General features: G+C 43.3%; 1 protein-coding gene across 1 annotated transcript in view; it reads right to left on the bottom strand.

The window, feature by feature from the left end:
* The window catches only part of ZCCHC24 (zinc finger CCHC-type containing 24), a 101,350-nt gene extending 85,765 nt beyond the window's left edge, over positions 1-15,585 (bottom strand). Inside the window, exon 1 of the mRNA XM_068197338.1 lies at positions 14,973-15,585. Coding sequence (XP_068053439.1) covers positions 14,973-15,212 — 240 coding nt within the window. The 5' untranslated portion in view covers positions 15,213-15,585. The remainder of the gene's footprint in view (positions 1-14,972) is intronic.
* Positions 15,586-15,855: the final 270 nt, after the last annotated feature.

The raw sequence follows: 15,855 nt of genomic DNA, 5'->3' as shown, positions 1-15,855 counted from the left end.
TTAATCTGAAATTGAAATTAAATTAATTTCCAAGATCTCAAACATTCAGGGTGCCTGCATAGTGAGTGTTTTCTGGGTGACAGCTGCATATGAAAAAAATCATATTAAAGCTCTAGGCAGAAATACCTGGGTGAGCCCCAACTATCCCTGAATTCCATCCCTCCAAAGATGGTGTACACTGTACAGAAAAATTCAGCCTAATAATCTGCTTCACCCACTTGCACTGTAGTCAAACACAACATGCTGAACTCCACTGACCTCTCTTGCAAAGCTGAAGCTGGTGCACAGCAGCAGTATCAATTCAAGAGGTCCCAGGGTGGAATCTGATCTCACATGGGACTTCACATATGCCCTGGAACTAGAACATCCTGTGTAGCATAGTTCTGTGCTGTGCAAGACGACGTGGCTGAGAGGAGAATCAGACACTTTGTTTCTGGGGTTAAAGCCACAGATTTTAAAAGGAAAAGGTATTTTAAAAACAAATAAAAAGATTTTAGCTGCTTTAGCTATCAAGCAACCAAAGATACCTCCAATGGTCACTGGAATTTAGTTCTAGGATTTATTGGATGCTATTGGAATGAGAAATTCTTGGCATCAAATTTTGAAAAGGAAAGGGAAGTGCTGTGGTTGCCAAATAGTATTAATTAAGGGTCTTCAAGAAGTTCTTGTCTCCCTAGGAGCCACTTTCTCTTACATACTCTCGGAAAAATATAAAATCTTTCTTTTTAAGAGATCCTCTTGCCAAGAGATTATTAAAGTACTTCACCTGCATTACGCCCATTAGTAACTTTGCAAGTTCCTTATTATCTGATTTTATAGAAGGGTGAAAGTATGGACACAGAACGTGTGAAGTCGCAAATTCTTTACCTACTGCCAAAATCTGGATTATCTTCTGGGGATGCAGAGTAACTCCTGCCCATCAGGAGGTTGTAATTTTTTCTCCCAGGGCCAACTCAGTAACAAACCAAAACCTGTCTATCTGCTGCCTACAGTGGGCTTTGAATTGGTCACATGGCATGCAGTGATGAGTGTTTTCTTTCCTCCACATCCTTTACAATGAGCTATTGCCCTTATTAAAAGGGAGTAATTTGGAACCACAGCTGGGTATTATGTAACTCATTCCTCCACCAACCCTTCCTGGCACGTTTCAGATCAATACTGAAAAACAAGGTGCCTCACTCTGGCAGCAAACCTTCACAAACTTTTGTTTCAACCGTGGCAGCCAGAAGCTGTGCCAGAGGCTAGGATCCCATTGGACTATGGGCTGCACTGACACTAAATCATACCCTTAGCAGCCACCAATGGTTCTGTGCCCAAAGAGTGGCACACTGCTCTGGAAGTGGCCACCTGGTTGAGCTGGTAGGGCACTTGTGCAATGCATGCCACAGCTGGACACGGCAAAGCATTCAATCCACACATGGCACCATGAAACACTTCCCTATAATCATCTTGAGGCACAGTGTTAAAAAAGGAAGAAACAAATACAACATCCCAGAACATGACAGCAAAGGAGAAGATGGACATTGCCGATGACACTAGTACTTTAAAGAGCAATGAAAAATGCCTTTGGAAAATGCCTAGACGATCCCAAGATGCAGCCCATCCCTCTGGGTATAGTCAGGCGAACTGAATCAGCAGTTCCTGCCAATCTGACCTGGAAAATGGCCTTAAATCTGTTTGACTCCAAGTCAACGTGGAAAAAACATCAATCTGGCACTTGAAAGTTGCTATAAAGAGCACCAGCACAAGTGGTGCTACATCCTGTTTCTAGCTCTGGAAATCTCTAGTTGTTCAGAAAGAGATGAGGAAATAAGCCATTCCCAAAAGCAAAGTTATATAATAAGGGTGGTAATGGGAAAGTTCATCCCGGCCCCTGGAATCAAACAGTGAAAGCTTAGGGCTTGTAACAAATGTGATGAAATGGTGATTGACTCCATTCTGTCATTGTAAAAAACAACGGGTGAATGAATATTGCTGAGATACATAAAACAGTTTTGGTTTGGTTCCTTTTTTTTCTTCCTGGGGCACTCAGTTGAGCAGAACAGCAATTCAGCCCTTACTAAGTATTTGCACTACTGCAAAGAGGATTTTTAAGAAGGGTTTTGAATAAAAACTTTGAATTAGCTTCACACCAGAAGGGTATGTCCGGGGTGGGGGGGGTGATTAGAGTGCCAGGGAGAGTGTTGGTGGCCTCAGTCAGAAAACAGAGATGAAGAAACAAATGCATTCTGACTCACTCTGGTCTCAAGTGTATTAGTACTCATCTAGGAGGTGGCAGGGAGACAGCTCCTCTCATGAATTCCACCAAAAGCAATGACTTGCTCTGTGTTCACAATGCAACACTAGCAAAGCCAACCTATTTCTTTAAATGGTAGACAATAGTACCTCTCAAATAGAGTCTCATTTTGAGCTTGAACAAGCAAGAAAAGATTTGGCAGTGAAAGGGTTAGTGCTCTGAAGGCGCCTGCAAGACCACACTGCATGTCCTAATTACAAGGCTCATCAGCCCAGCTGCAATGAATTCAGGATTTTCTTATCTTGCCATACTGGGGGGATGGGGAACCTGGTGGTAAAACTTAGAAACTGCCTTGGTGGGAGGTTTGAGCTGATAATGTAAGTTTGTCTATTTGTTTGTTTTTTCCTTCCTATGAAATTTGTTAATTTAATTCAATATGAACCAAACTGAAAATCTTGTATTGTATTTTCCAAAAGTAACCTTACTGCTGTATCTATTGGTGGTGTTGGGAAGCAAAGTTCCCTTTGTTATTTCTTTGCTCAGTGTTTCCAGTTAAAGGGCACATAATCTGTAAGGTTGCAGTGTGGTCCTTTGTGAAGGGCAGCTATTGTCTTCTACAGCTTCCTCACTCTGATTTCCAGTTGGATAACGTACGTGAGTGACTCAAGAGTTCCAGTATCTAATTCACCTCTAAGATATTCCTAGTTACATGAATGATCGGCTAATGCTCTTGATTCCCTTGGCTGGGTCCTTGCCTTTCAGAAACATCTTTTGGGATTGATGTGCCAAGAGGTAGAAAAGGAAACCCTGGCTTTATCTCTTCAGTTTCTTTTTTAGCAATGGTATAATGTTGAGAAGAAAGACAACCATTGTGAATATGCCATGAAACATTGCAAGATAAATAAGAGGCAAGTCTTATTTTCCAAATTTCCCATTGGTATGTATAGCTACTGTTTTACCTATAAAGGTATGTTTTTAAAAGGGACTAGAAAGCACAGAGAACACAAGAGCATCTCAATTATGACATTTTTGTCTGAGCATCTACCAGACCACCTGGTATTAATAACCAATGGCAACTTGTTCATGTGGGAATGGTATCTTCTTATTAGGCATGGACTGGAAAAGTAAATGTATATCTGGAAAAACTGGTTTCTGTCCCAAGTTCAGTTTGTGGTTGCTGGACCCTTAAGGCAGTGATAAAGATGAACATATCCACCATTACATAAAGCTAGAATGACTTCTGCTGGTTGATGGGGGCTGTATCTGGCCAGTGCATCTGTCTGATGCTCTAGAAGTTACTATGATTTGTGCTTATGGTTCTCTCCACATTTGTAGTAATTGCACATACTGAAGTGAGGTCCTGTAGCACTTCAATCCTACAAAGTCCTACAATCTAGTCCAGTCATCAACCCTTCCACAACATGAAATAATCTATGATTGAAAAGTAAAGAGCAAAGAATTTTTGATGACTTATTTTTGCTGCTGACCTAATAAAGCTAACATAAATAAAGCAGTCTTAACAGACAGAGTTAAGTTTAAGTCAGCAGATGCCATGGCTGTTTGAAGTTTGTAGGAAAAGGGAGTTGGATTGCCCTGTCATCAGTATGGAATAAGTAAGGTTTTCATACACTGTAAATTGTAAATATTTTCCAGCCTGTATGACAGTAACCAGACTAGCCATGCTAATCATTAGCCCTGCACCAAAATATCAAAAGGTGCTAAAGTTATCAGCTTGGATTTTCACAAAGATAAGAACTGAGTGGTCCCTGTGCTGTGTCACGGATAAAACAGTAGGATAGACAAGTCACTGCCCTCACTCAATTGCTACTTTCATGTTGGAGGAGAGGGAAATCTGAGCTAAGCAAACAGTAATTCAGTGGCTTGTATGTGTAATACACAAAACTTAACCCGAGGGCCTATAGCTGTCTTATTTCCTAGTGTCCTAAGGCTTGCTTTTGATGTGGGCTTTATCCTCGGGGCCATGCAATAGGTGTGAAAGCACAACAGTTGCACCAGAAGACAACCATGTTTGGAGAAGAGCACCTCAAATCTCTGACTTCTCTGTGCTTCAGCTCTTCATAAGTGGTTAAAACAGTTCCCTGTTTTTGTCCCCAAAGAAAACATCCAATGCAGAATCACAGAATAGAATAATGGAATTGTTTAGATTGGAAAAGACCTTTAAGATCATCATCAATGTTTATGGCCAACCCCAAAGCCTTCTGAAAACAGAGGGATTAAATGAAAATACTGTAATAAATTTAGTTGTATTAATTTGAGCCAGAAGAAATAGAGAAGTTTAATTACCAAGGCTGAACTGGAAAACCTCAAAAACTGCTCCTGTATGGCTTGTGTCTGCTTTAGCTCCTCTGATAAATTGGATACTTTTACAAAAAAACAGCTTAAGAGTTTGTTCAGTAACATTTTATCATTGGAAAACTGAAAGCCAAGCTCATCACTCAGTAAAGAAAATGTTTGCCTGGAGCAAGAAAAAAAAAGACTCAGGTTTCTGTTTTCTTCTGAAGTCAACTTTTAAGTCAGCTGTCAAAAAATCTGGTCTTTGGCCTGACTTTTAGTAACATCTGAATTACTCAAGTTCTCATATAAAACCACAGATAAATGTAGATTAGCCAAGTAAACCTTAATGCATTCCTGGCTAGTTAGACTAGCCAAGTATACCTTAATTCATCTTTCTTCTGCAGGAGGTTTTAGACAAATACATGTTTATGTTAAACTGCTAACACTAATGTCTATTTCTAAATATTTTCAGATAGATGGCACTAGGCCTTTCCTTCTGCAGAAACAGTATCTTAAGGAGACAGCTGCAAATGCAGTGTGACCTGCCAGTGGCTGTGAAGTGAGTCATTGAAGGGCAATGAATCTTCAATCCAGCATATAGACCTCGCTAATCTAGTTATTCCAAATCTGACAGCTCAGCTGGCTGTGGCTTCTCAGGTTGTAATTGCTGAGACTGCAGAACAGCAAGTGGGTGCAACACACTCCTCTGAGCATGACTGGTGTGTCCCTTCAATCACAGCAAGGCTGGAGAGCAACACACACCAACACCTCGCCTTCCTTTAGATCTGCTGGTCGTTAGCACTTGGATCCAAAGCTTTCAATGAGTTTCTCAGGTCTTAAAAGAATCCTGCTCCCTCTGTACTGTACAGTGGTAAAGTTATGCTGACAGTTCAGGAACTGCTCAGTCACATCTCCAGGCTTGCTGGAGCTCAGGTAAGCCTTTTGGCTTTCTCCTAGTAGTGTGATCTGTGTTATTTCAGCCTCGGAGAAGGGTTTGCTGCAGATATCAGTGAGGACACTCATTTTTCACAATGTACAGGGACCTCACAAAAGGCCTTTAAAGGCAGATGTGGGAGAGGACTGAGATTTGCTCTGGTCAGAGGTGTGCAATCTCGAAGGAACTTTCTAAATCTTGCACCAAGTTCTGCAGGGTTCCTTTTCATCTGCTGAACGCCCAACAGCTGCCCACTTATGTTCAAGAGAAGAAGCTCTAACACATGAGCACTATATTAGGGACAACGGAGACCATTCATGTTGCAAACTGCTTTAACACATCCCCCCAGGAGCCCTGGATTCCCAGGCTGTCCCCTGCCTGCCTGAGCCAGGTCTCCCCTGGCCACCAACCTCCCTGACCTGTGGGGAGAGGCCATGGGGAAGACCCCTGCCCAGAAACAAGTCCTTTTGGTCAAGACAGGGGTCTCCAGCGAGGAGAAGGTCATGAAGGCTGTACAGCATGAAGTGAGGGGAGAAACGGATGGACATGTTTTGATCCCTGCACTTTCTGTTAACATCTCTGCTTCCTGCAGGAAATCTTGTCTCAATCTGACCTGCAGTCTGAAAAACAAGAGTCGAGTTTCCTCTCATTTGGTAGGTCTTTTGACACTCCAAACGCAAGAAAAATAACACCCGGAAATAGATATGTGCCTGTTCAAGACACACTTAGGAAAGCATTCACCTCCTGTGCAGCTCTTGCATGATGAAAGGTTTTGCTAAGAAATGTCCATTTTGGGTTAAACAGAACTCTAAGTCTGAGACAGTTTTGTTTATATCATTTACATCCAGTAATGCCTTCTTGGCACAGAAACTTCTGCGATGGCTGCCAAAGTTTAAAAGAGGCAAAGCTAAGGTCGCTGTCAGAGGTAGAAACAATACATCATCTGCCCAGAACGGGCCCCTCGCAATGCGCTCAGGGCCTCAGCTCCTGCGCTCATGGGAAGACAAAAACTTTTATTAAATTGACTATAGTGAGGAAAATAAATTATTTCTATTACTAAATGACAGGCTGGAATTTTATTTTGTGACTCCAGCTTTTAGACAGTTTCATCTACGTTTAAAGCTACCCTCCTGATCAACCGTGATACAGCACAGCTTGAAGTGTGATCTCAGCAAGCAAACCTAAAACATCACAATCTGCTTCAGATAAATTATAAAATAACAATGAGAAATCTGGTTTCAAAGTAGATTTGAGGGGTTTTTTTCTTCCTATGCTGTGACTGTTATAGGAATGAATCTATTATTCTACTAATTTTAGTTGCAATGTATGTTAGAGAAAGATGGTTATATAAGAACACCTCTGTATTTCAAGGATCACTGATGCTCAAAACCACTTAAAAACTCTCGCTAGTCCTCTATTTTCATGGTGCAATGACTGTACAATAGATCATTTGCTTTCCTTTCAACCACAAGTATCCACAGCCCTAGTGACTACTTACAAAATAGTTGTCTACCTGGCTCCCTTAGTGTGAAGAAATATAGATTGCAACTCCCCTGCAAAGATTACTGAGATACCTGGAACTCCTAGAAGCAAGAGAAATCTGTGAGACCAAGCTGATCCCCAAGCTGATCCAAGTGTTTGCTTGGTTGGCATTTAGCTAGACGAGATGTAAATACAGATTTCCAGGTACCCACAATCCTTCTATGTAGGGTATTGCACTTGTGTTCATTGAAAAGAGACACCAAATCCTGCCACATGCAGGGAGTAGGTGTGGGTGGCCAATTAATACAGCAGGAATTTATCTCTGCTTTGCATATGAGCTCAAGTCCTGGGTCATGAGGGCACTTGCTAATCTTCAAATTATATTTGTTGAAACACAAAATATACTTCTTAAGAAACAGGTTTGGAGGAGCAGGCAGCAGTTCTCCCATCAGCAGCAGTTGAAAGAGCTAAGAAAAAAGGTCTACACGAGGTTCCTTAAAACTCCTCTTAGTCAAAGTATTGGATTTGTTACTAGTTGCCTACACCAAAACACAGGACAGAAGGTAAGGGGCTAGGCTTGTGATATGTTAAAATTTAAAACACACCAAAACTCCCCACAGCTATACTGGCCTGGCTAGACAATGAGGGACAGGGAGAAAGGACTTGTAACTCTGCATTTATTCTGCTTTCCTCAAGTGAATCTGTCTACAATTTTAGATTCTACTTTTAGCAGATCACAAATCATTTGCTATGGTTCTGAGAATAAGAACCGACCTGTAGGAAAAAGGAAGTGATCCAAGCTTTTACACTTAGGAAATACTGTCTGTCTGAACTATGTCAGCATTACTGTAAGATTTGAATAGCTTTGTAAAAGTTAATTAGTTGCTTTGATCTATTGTAATCACTCTGGAATCCACACAGAACCTAAGTAAACCATGAGAAAAAGACTTATATTCTCTCTATTTAATTTAGTAATCTCATTGTGGCTTTCTAAAAGAGGAAGAGCAGTTCCAGAGGGTAGCAAAATAGGCATCAGGCCATTGGCAATTATTCTGGGGAAGACAAACTGGGGAGAGATATGGGTGTTAATTGTGACATTTCATTAATCTGTTCAGAAAATGGAAGGTTATACCCAGTACTACTTTTTAGGTAGCATTTTTATGTATGCATCTAATTTGGGTAAAAGGATACAGTCACTTTTGTTTCTATGCACATATTATCAGAATTGTATGATTTGGCTTTGTAATATCTGTGCTTGCACCTTTTGGCAACTGCACTGTATCATTATTTTTCATGCCTCTTAAAGCAGCATGGAAAAGATTCTCTGATTTTAGATTAAAATTTCACTTAAATTGTGTTTCAAAGTCCTTTTATGGTGCGCTTAAACTCTGAGCTAGAAAACTTTCCTTGGCATTAATCCTCACCTAGCATCTGTCAGTAAAATGCCGTATTTTCTTCTAGCTGTCAATAACCAAACTAACAGGACCATGTCTGCAAGCTATCTATCTTGTACAAGTACACAAAATCCCCCAAACATAACCAAAAAGGCCTGGGTTGGGGGGAAGAGTGGGATTGGCTTTGGGATAAAAGCAGTTTATTATACATCTTGGTTATCTAATTCATTCCATACACTTCACAAATTAATATATTGTTTCAAGTCAGACTCGGTTGTTTGATCATTTGTGCAGTTCACTGGAGAAGGATCTTCCTTTTCTCTTCTGAATAACTGAGTCTGTCTGCAGAGCAAAAGAGGAGTGGATGAAAAATCATTACCCAACATACAGTTACATCACCCCTTTGTTTGGGTGCTTTGGCATGGAAGACACTGCAAACGCATAAAATAACTGTAAATGAAAGCTCTGTGTATAAAATATAATTGTAACAAGAATTCTACATCCTTTTGCCTCCAATTATAGGTTAGTGTGTTTTTCTTTTCTATATACTGCCTGACAGGTTTTTTCCAAGATGTGAATGTATTTGTGAGGCAGAAAATGCATGCCAGAGCTTCTCTCAATGAGGAGTTTGCATAGATACAAAATCCCAAGCAATTTAAAAGAATTGGCAATGATTTTCAGGTAATCTGGAATAATAAATATAACTGGTCTATCTTCTATTTCTTGATTTTATTTTTCTTTTCAAGCTATCAAAAAGAAATCAGTAGTAAAGCAGAAAGTGCATATTCCTCTTCTTGAAGACTTGATTTACTTTCAGCAATTAATATTTTAGTTCTTGCCAGCTTTCCAAGCGTGGTTCTGATTGTGATGTGAAAGCAAGTAGCTGCAGGTTACAATGGTGGATAATACTTTCACTGTAAATAAACTAAAGCCGAGGTGTAAGTCATGTTTGACTTAGTTAAACTTGGAGGTAGGGCAGGTGTGCTGCAGAGCTACAGCAGCATTTGCTGGGGGCAGGGGCAGTTTGTGGGTAAGGATGCAACACAAGAGGCTCTGGAGGTTGGAGTAAATTCAACACATTTTCTTCTTACTTCTGGGAACTTTCTGCTGTTCTTAGTCAGGTAAGGAAGCCAGAGTAAAAGCAACATAATTGTATTTAGAACACTTTCTTTGGTGAACCAAATTTGGCTCTTGTGCATTTCTTCCTGCAAACTGCTATTAGGTAATTCAGCCTAAGTGTCGAGAGTAGGGAGAGTATCTGCTACATGCAGTACTAAATACAGTCCACTTACAAAAGCACACACAAACAAAACACTTAATCCTGGACAACAGAGAAACCTAAAGCCATAGCAAGGTGATACAAATGGAAGAATGTAATTTGGATAATAATTTCAGTTTCACACTTTTTATACAAGATATAGATCTTATTTTCTGACTCCACTTCCTATAGTACATTCACACGTGGGCTTTTTATTTCCCTGGCAAACGTGGGTGTTTTCCAAAGGCTATAGAAGTAGCAAAGCAGGAGGCCATAGCTACAGTGATAAGAACAGATAAGAACCCCTAAATTTTTGGATTTTAAAGCATATGTCCAATTGGAATTAGGAACTGAATAGTTATTAGCTCAAATAGATGTAATAGGATCTAAGATTTTGAGACCAGTGTACAGTGGGCTGTGAAAGCTGCACTTTGACACTGAGGCAGTGTCATCAAAAGGGCTCTGGAGCTGGCTGTGCTGGGAGAACAGAGCAGATCTTGCCAAGATCTCCAAATGCATGTTGTCCTCTGATTAACATAAGAGATTCAGCTCCCTGGAATCTCTTATGAGGTCTGATGTGAGACTTGACATTCAACTTCCTGAAGTGCATTTTGGAATTACTTTTCTGGCACTTTAAATAGCCACAAAACATCGGTAGTGTACAATCATCCTGAGGCAGAGAGCACAAGTTCCTGCAACACAGGAATTATTATGGTACTGCCCTTTCAGTAAAATTTGGAAAAGGTTAAGGGCACTCCAATGTTGGTACGTACACAAAGAATAGTGAGAAAAAATTAAAATTAGGAAATATATCAAATAATAATCATTATTATTAAAGGACATATTCAGGGACTGTAGACTGCTACTCTGTCAGTCTGTAGCTGAGAAAGCAAGAAGTCCTCGCTTGAGTGCCTAGCACATTAGGCACCCTGTGGATCAAAAACATGCTGTGTGTTAGAATAACTAATAATGTTACACAAAATTAAACAAATTGGACATGTTTTGGAACATATGGCAATTTCTGCTAACCTTCATCTCTGTTGAGTTTGCCTTCAGACCATACCGGTAGTGAGCAGCCTCTTAAAAGGCATTAGGTTTTCTCAATTAAATCTTTTAATCATGGCTGTTCTCAAAGATACTGCACTTAATTCAGGGAACCAATGGCCTGATGTGGTATAGCAATCCTTGTATTCTTCTGATACTAATAGAATGGAGATTTTTTTTAATCTTATAATTATCCTCCAAATTACTTTATCTAGGCCAAATAACAGATCTTTCTTCATCAGGTATCAGCCTAGTATGTACCCCACTAATTCTATGAAAGACAGGTGGACAACAAGTTTGTCTGATAAAATATATTTTCTGTAGAACCACCAATTTCCTTCCCTACATTTTTGTTCTTCCAGTGTTTCATCAGTTTTCATTGTTAGCTTATGAATGTCACTATCTTCTTTGGGAAGTTGCCTAATCCATTCCAGTGCTTTAGACTTGCTTGTTTCACAGGGATTTCAATGTTATTTTCCACAGCACGCTCTGAACTTTTTTTAACTCCACACATTTTTCTTTCCAAGCAAGTGATCCATACTTTACTGTAGCAAACTGAACTAGCTGGTGTGCTCTCATTCCCAGTTAGTTCCCCTCTTGCCTATAAGGACTGGATCTGGAAGTCTCCATGTCAGAAACATGAAAATGGTGATTATTTTCTCATCTAGTATGTGCAGTTACTTGTGCTTAAATAAAATCTGGTTTAGATCTAGAAAGTGGCTGCCATGGAGGCTTCTAGAAAGAATTTTGCTCTTGAAAGACACAAAGTAGAGAAAAAAATTAACTATTATATTATGATAATTTCTAGTTACTGCTTGCTGTCTCTTCTTGGCCAAAGACAGCATTGACCTGGAAGGATGCCTCCTGTTGGTGTAGAAAAATACCTTATGAGTCTCTTGCCCCCTTACTCTAGATTTTTCAATTATAACCCTCAATGACAAAGCCACAGATACCTGGCTGTGTCTCAAAGGCATTAAATTCCATGTAACCAGCCTCACAACAAAGCCTCAAATACTTGGCTCTGATGGATGGTGTTATAATGAGGGTGGAGCTCAGTTCAGTGGCCAATTTATTGCATTTTAATGGTCTAACGTGCTTTTATTTCATATCTAGGACAACAAATGCTGCCACGAAGTTTGGTTTAAAGCAGGTCTGTTTTGCAAAACGAGTCTTGCATACAGAACAAAACACTCATTGTTGCTTTACTGTTTAAACCTTTATTATTGTTGTTTTTTTTTTCTTGGTACAATGGGCTTTTATGCACCAAACAGCTGTGTTCATCATGTTTATTTAGAAGGCATCCATTGTAGTGGAAAATGTCTGGAGGACAAAAATCTTGAAGTACAAGACTACTCTGTGGGTGCTGGCACTTTTATTTTTTTTCTGTCCTGTTCCTTTGGTCAGTATGCAAGTCACATACACAGGCAGTGCCATGCAGACTTGCAAACCCTGGATAATAGCAACTTTTCACAAGTGCTGTCTCTTATTCCAAGTGTTCATCTCCAGAAATTTTCAATTGCAAGGCAACATACAGGACACACAACTATTTACACCCTATGATCCTATCATTTTTCAATCTGTTGCTATTTTGGACCCTCATTAGGTCACTTTCCAAATATTGTGTACAGCTATGTGTCAATCATTGTCACAGCTCGGCTCCAGGCTAAGCCAACCCAGGACAAAACCATGAGGGGGGAAAAAAAATGCCAACCAAAGCAAGCACTGTGTAGAAAACAGTCAACAGTTTGACTGTGGAAAGCTATGTGTTGTTCCAAAGATAGCATAAGCCCCCTTGCTGCAGAAACAGCATACAGTACTAATGCTCTCCAAAATAATTTTATGCGGTTGAAATATGTAGTGTATACCCAATGGCATCTGCAAATAAACAGATGTTAGAATCTCAAGAATTAAGAGCATGGCATTGTCGGAAACTCTTGGGTGACTCCTGCCAAAAAGCAGCCTAGTTTCCCGTTTCTGGAAAGTACAGAGCATCTAACATATTGACAGAACTTCTTTTGAGCAACTGTGTCTCTAGCACCTTCTAAACCCTTGAATGAAAGCTGCTGTATGAGCAGGCAGTGTAAGCCTGGGAAATGAGAGGGTTCCCTACTTCCTTCAGGGTATATCCAGCAGGGCATTCCCATGCCATAGGAGATAACTGTGCTCCTTTCCCTCTTTTCGGGTTACCATGTGTTAAGACATAGTTCAGGTGAATACTGGAAATGCAGAAGTGTCTCCATCAGCCACATAGTCAATGCTATGGTCACAGGCTGGAAAATGAATGGCAACAAACAAACATGCTTTATCTTTTAAAAATGGTAAAATATATGTATAGAATGAAATGGCTTCTTATTTCCTGAATGGTGAATGCTCTTGGCTTTCTACAGAGCTGGAATTCTCAGTTGCTGCTGCTGTTCATGTACCTCAGGAAACTCTAATGAGGTTAAAAAGAGCAGAATAAAGTTACAGCTTGTGGATGATAGGAATCCACACAGAAGGTGACTTCTGGGATCTGAAAACAGCACAGCTGGGGGAGGCTGCACAGGGACTGACTGCTTGGAAGTGGTGCAGAGACAGGGGCCTGAGGAAGGCCTGGCATAGCAGGGAAATTATTTTCCAGAAGAAAGGTTAGGGGGAAAAATGGAAAGAACTATGAGCCAAGTGGAAAGGGAGTGTGACAAAAGGATTAGCCCCTACTTGCACAGAGTATAGTAGAAGCCGAAAATGAACTCGGGGACCTGTCAGGAAGAGAAAACTGTTTCTCAGAGACTGTTTCAAAGGCTTCCTGAATGCAGAATCCATTTACTTGTTTCTTCCTTTTTCTCCCAAAAAATAAAGGACCTGCTGTGAGCAGAGTGTATCCCGACTTCAACAAACACGGGCCTGCACAGAGTCCCGATCTGGAATCCATGCTTGCCGAACTCCTGGAGTCTTGCTGCTACCTGGCTACCATAAAGCTTGTAAGCCAAGCAGGAAGGGGTAAAATCTAAAATTTGTCATCAACAGGTAGGTAGCTAATAGTTTAAATTGCACTGCCTTCTAATCTTTTTGCAAAATCAATGTGGTTGTTAGGTCTATATGCTGTTGAACTGCCCATGTCATGTCACGCTTAGTAAGACTTAATCAGGTTGAACGGGTTTCGAACTACATACTCTCAAAAATAGTACTTATTTTGAGATTGGATGTGCTCTGTTAAATTCTTAAGAAAGAATTTCTAATTAAAGGAAATAACTGTATAACTGTGGCTCTCAACTGTTAGCAGCTCTATTTACAAGAGCACTTGGGGAATTTGATTTAGTTTTAAGTAATAACTCCATAACTTTTGTGACAGAACAGAAGGGTGTACTTTGACTGAGAATACATTTTAAGTCGACGACGTTTAACACAAAAGGTGCTGGAAGGACTTTGAAATGTCATTCTGTGGGAAGTGCCAGAGCAGGTTGGGATGTATAGTCCATCTGACCATATCAAACAAAGCCGCTGTTGAATGCCTCCGGCAAGAGTCCCACAGTGGGGTGCAAACTGTAGCTGGGTCTTTTCTGGAGAGGCTGGGAGCTGTGGTGTGTGAGGTGCCACTTTGCAGTATCTCCACACATGTGAAACCCCTCCAATGCAGAAGTGCTTGACCTCAACAACTTCCTGTGACAGGGAGTTCCACAGCGAATTGTCTTTGCATATCCCAGTTTTTTAGCTTCCTTCCCTTTGGTTACATTTAGTCTTGTTTTGCGTTATGAAACGTGCACAAAACTTTTCTGCTGTTTTTATCACGTTCCTGTTTATATTTCTTCCTTTCAAATAGTGCCTGCCTTTGATCTCTCATAAGCCATATGTATTCTTGTATCAAGCTTTTTAAGTAACGCTTTAGGGGGGGGGGAAAAAAAAGTGGGGGTGGCGGCGGCGGTGGTATTTTTGCACGTTATGACGGATGTAGCACTTTTTGCGTGTCCTGCCCCCGTCCCCCCGGCTGCGCACGGGAAATCCGTGTAACCATTGACCAGACTGTCAACACGGGCGCCCCGCGCCGCTGGCGGGCGGCGGGAGGAGGCGGCGGCCGCGCCAATGCCGCGGCGGCGGCGGCGCCTCGCCCCGGCCCGTTAGCGGGACGGGCAGCGAGGGAGCGCCGGGCGGGAAGGGGCCGGCCAGGCAGGAGGACAAGGAGCCTGCGCGGGTGGCCGAGCCGCCCCGGCGTGCGCGGCGGGGACCGGGGCTGCCCCGCTCCGGGCGGGCTCGGTCCCGGCCCGGGAAGGGGGCAGGAGGCTGCCGAGGCATCATGGCGGTTGTGGCCCGGGGGGGCCGGGGGCTCCGCGCCGGGCGGCGCGGCGGACTCACCTCGCTCCGCTGGAGCTGGAAGAAGCTGTTGAGATAGCTGGAGCTGAGCGAGGAGCCCAGCTCCGGGGTGCTCTTAGTGTAGCCGAGGTCGGGGTGCTGGGACGAGGAGGGCTCGGGTCGGAAGGCATCGAAGGCGCTGGCCTGGTGCGTGTCTTGCAGCGAGAGATAGACCCAGTTGAGGAGCTGGGCGGGCTGGTACACGGGCGCGGCGCTGGTGTCGATGGTTGACAACAAGCTCATCTTTCCCCCCGGCTCCGCCGGCGCGGCTGGCCCCGCGGTGCCGGTCCCCCTCCCCGCGCTCCGGCAGTGCCGCTCTCCCGTCCCTGCCCGCGGCGCTTCCTCCTGGCCGCCCGGAGGAGAGGACGGGCCGGGGGCTCGCTGCCGCGCCCCGCGCCGCTCTCGCTGCCCTAAGGCCGGCGGCGCCCGCGCAGCCCCAGCGCTCCGCGCAGCACGGGCATCGCTGCCGCCGCCCGCGGGCTCCGCAGGAAACTTTGTGCGCGCTCCGTCCCGCCCGCCCGGCCGGTGCCTGCCCCGCTATCTGTCTTTATTCCCACTCCCGCAGGCAGCGGCGGGGAGGGGCTGCCGGCGCTCCGGCGGCGGCGCCGCGCCCCCATAGGCCTCCCGGCCGCCGCGGGGGTGCAGGGGCGTCCCGGCGCCGCTCCGCCCCCGCCCGGCCCGCCTGAGCGCGGCCGGAGGAGCGTGTGCGGCGGGGGTCCCCGTGCCGCTGGCCGCGGGTGTCCCCGGACCACTGGCCACTCGCCCGCCGGGGTCGGACCGGCTCCTTCGCTCGCACCCCCGGCCTCCCTTTTCCTCCTTCCTGAAGATTTTTGGCTAAACACGCGCAAAGCCCTCTCGAGGGCTCCTCGCTGGGCCCTTTTGGGCT

This window comes from Anomalospiza imberbis, chromosome 8, assembly GCF_031753505.1.
Source record: "Anomalospiza imberbis isolate Cuckoo-Finch-1a 21T00152 chromosome 8, ASM3175350v1, whole genome shotgun sequence".
In the NCBI taxonomy this organism is placed as follows: Eukaryota; Metazoa; Chordata; class Aves; order Passeriformes; family Viduidae; genus Anomalospiza; species Anomalospiza imberbis.
This window is presented reverse-complemented; position numbering and strand designations above follow the sequence as displayed.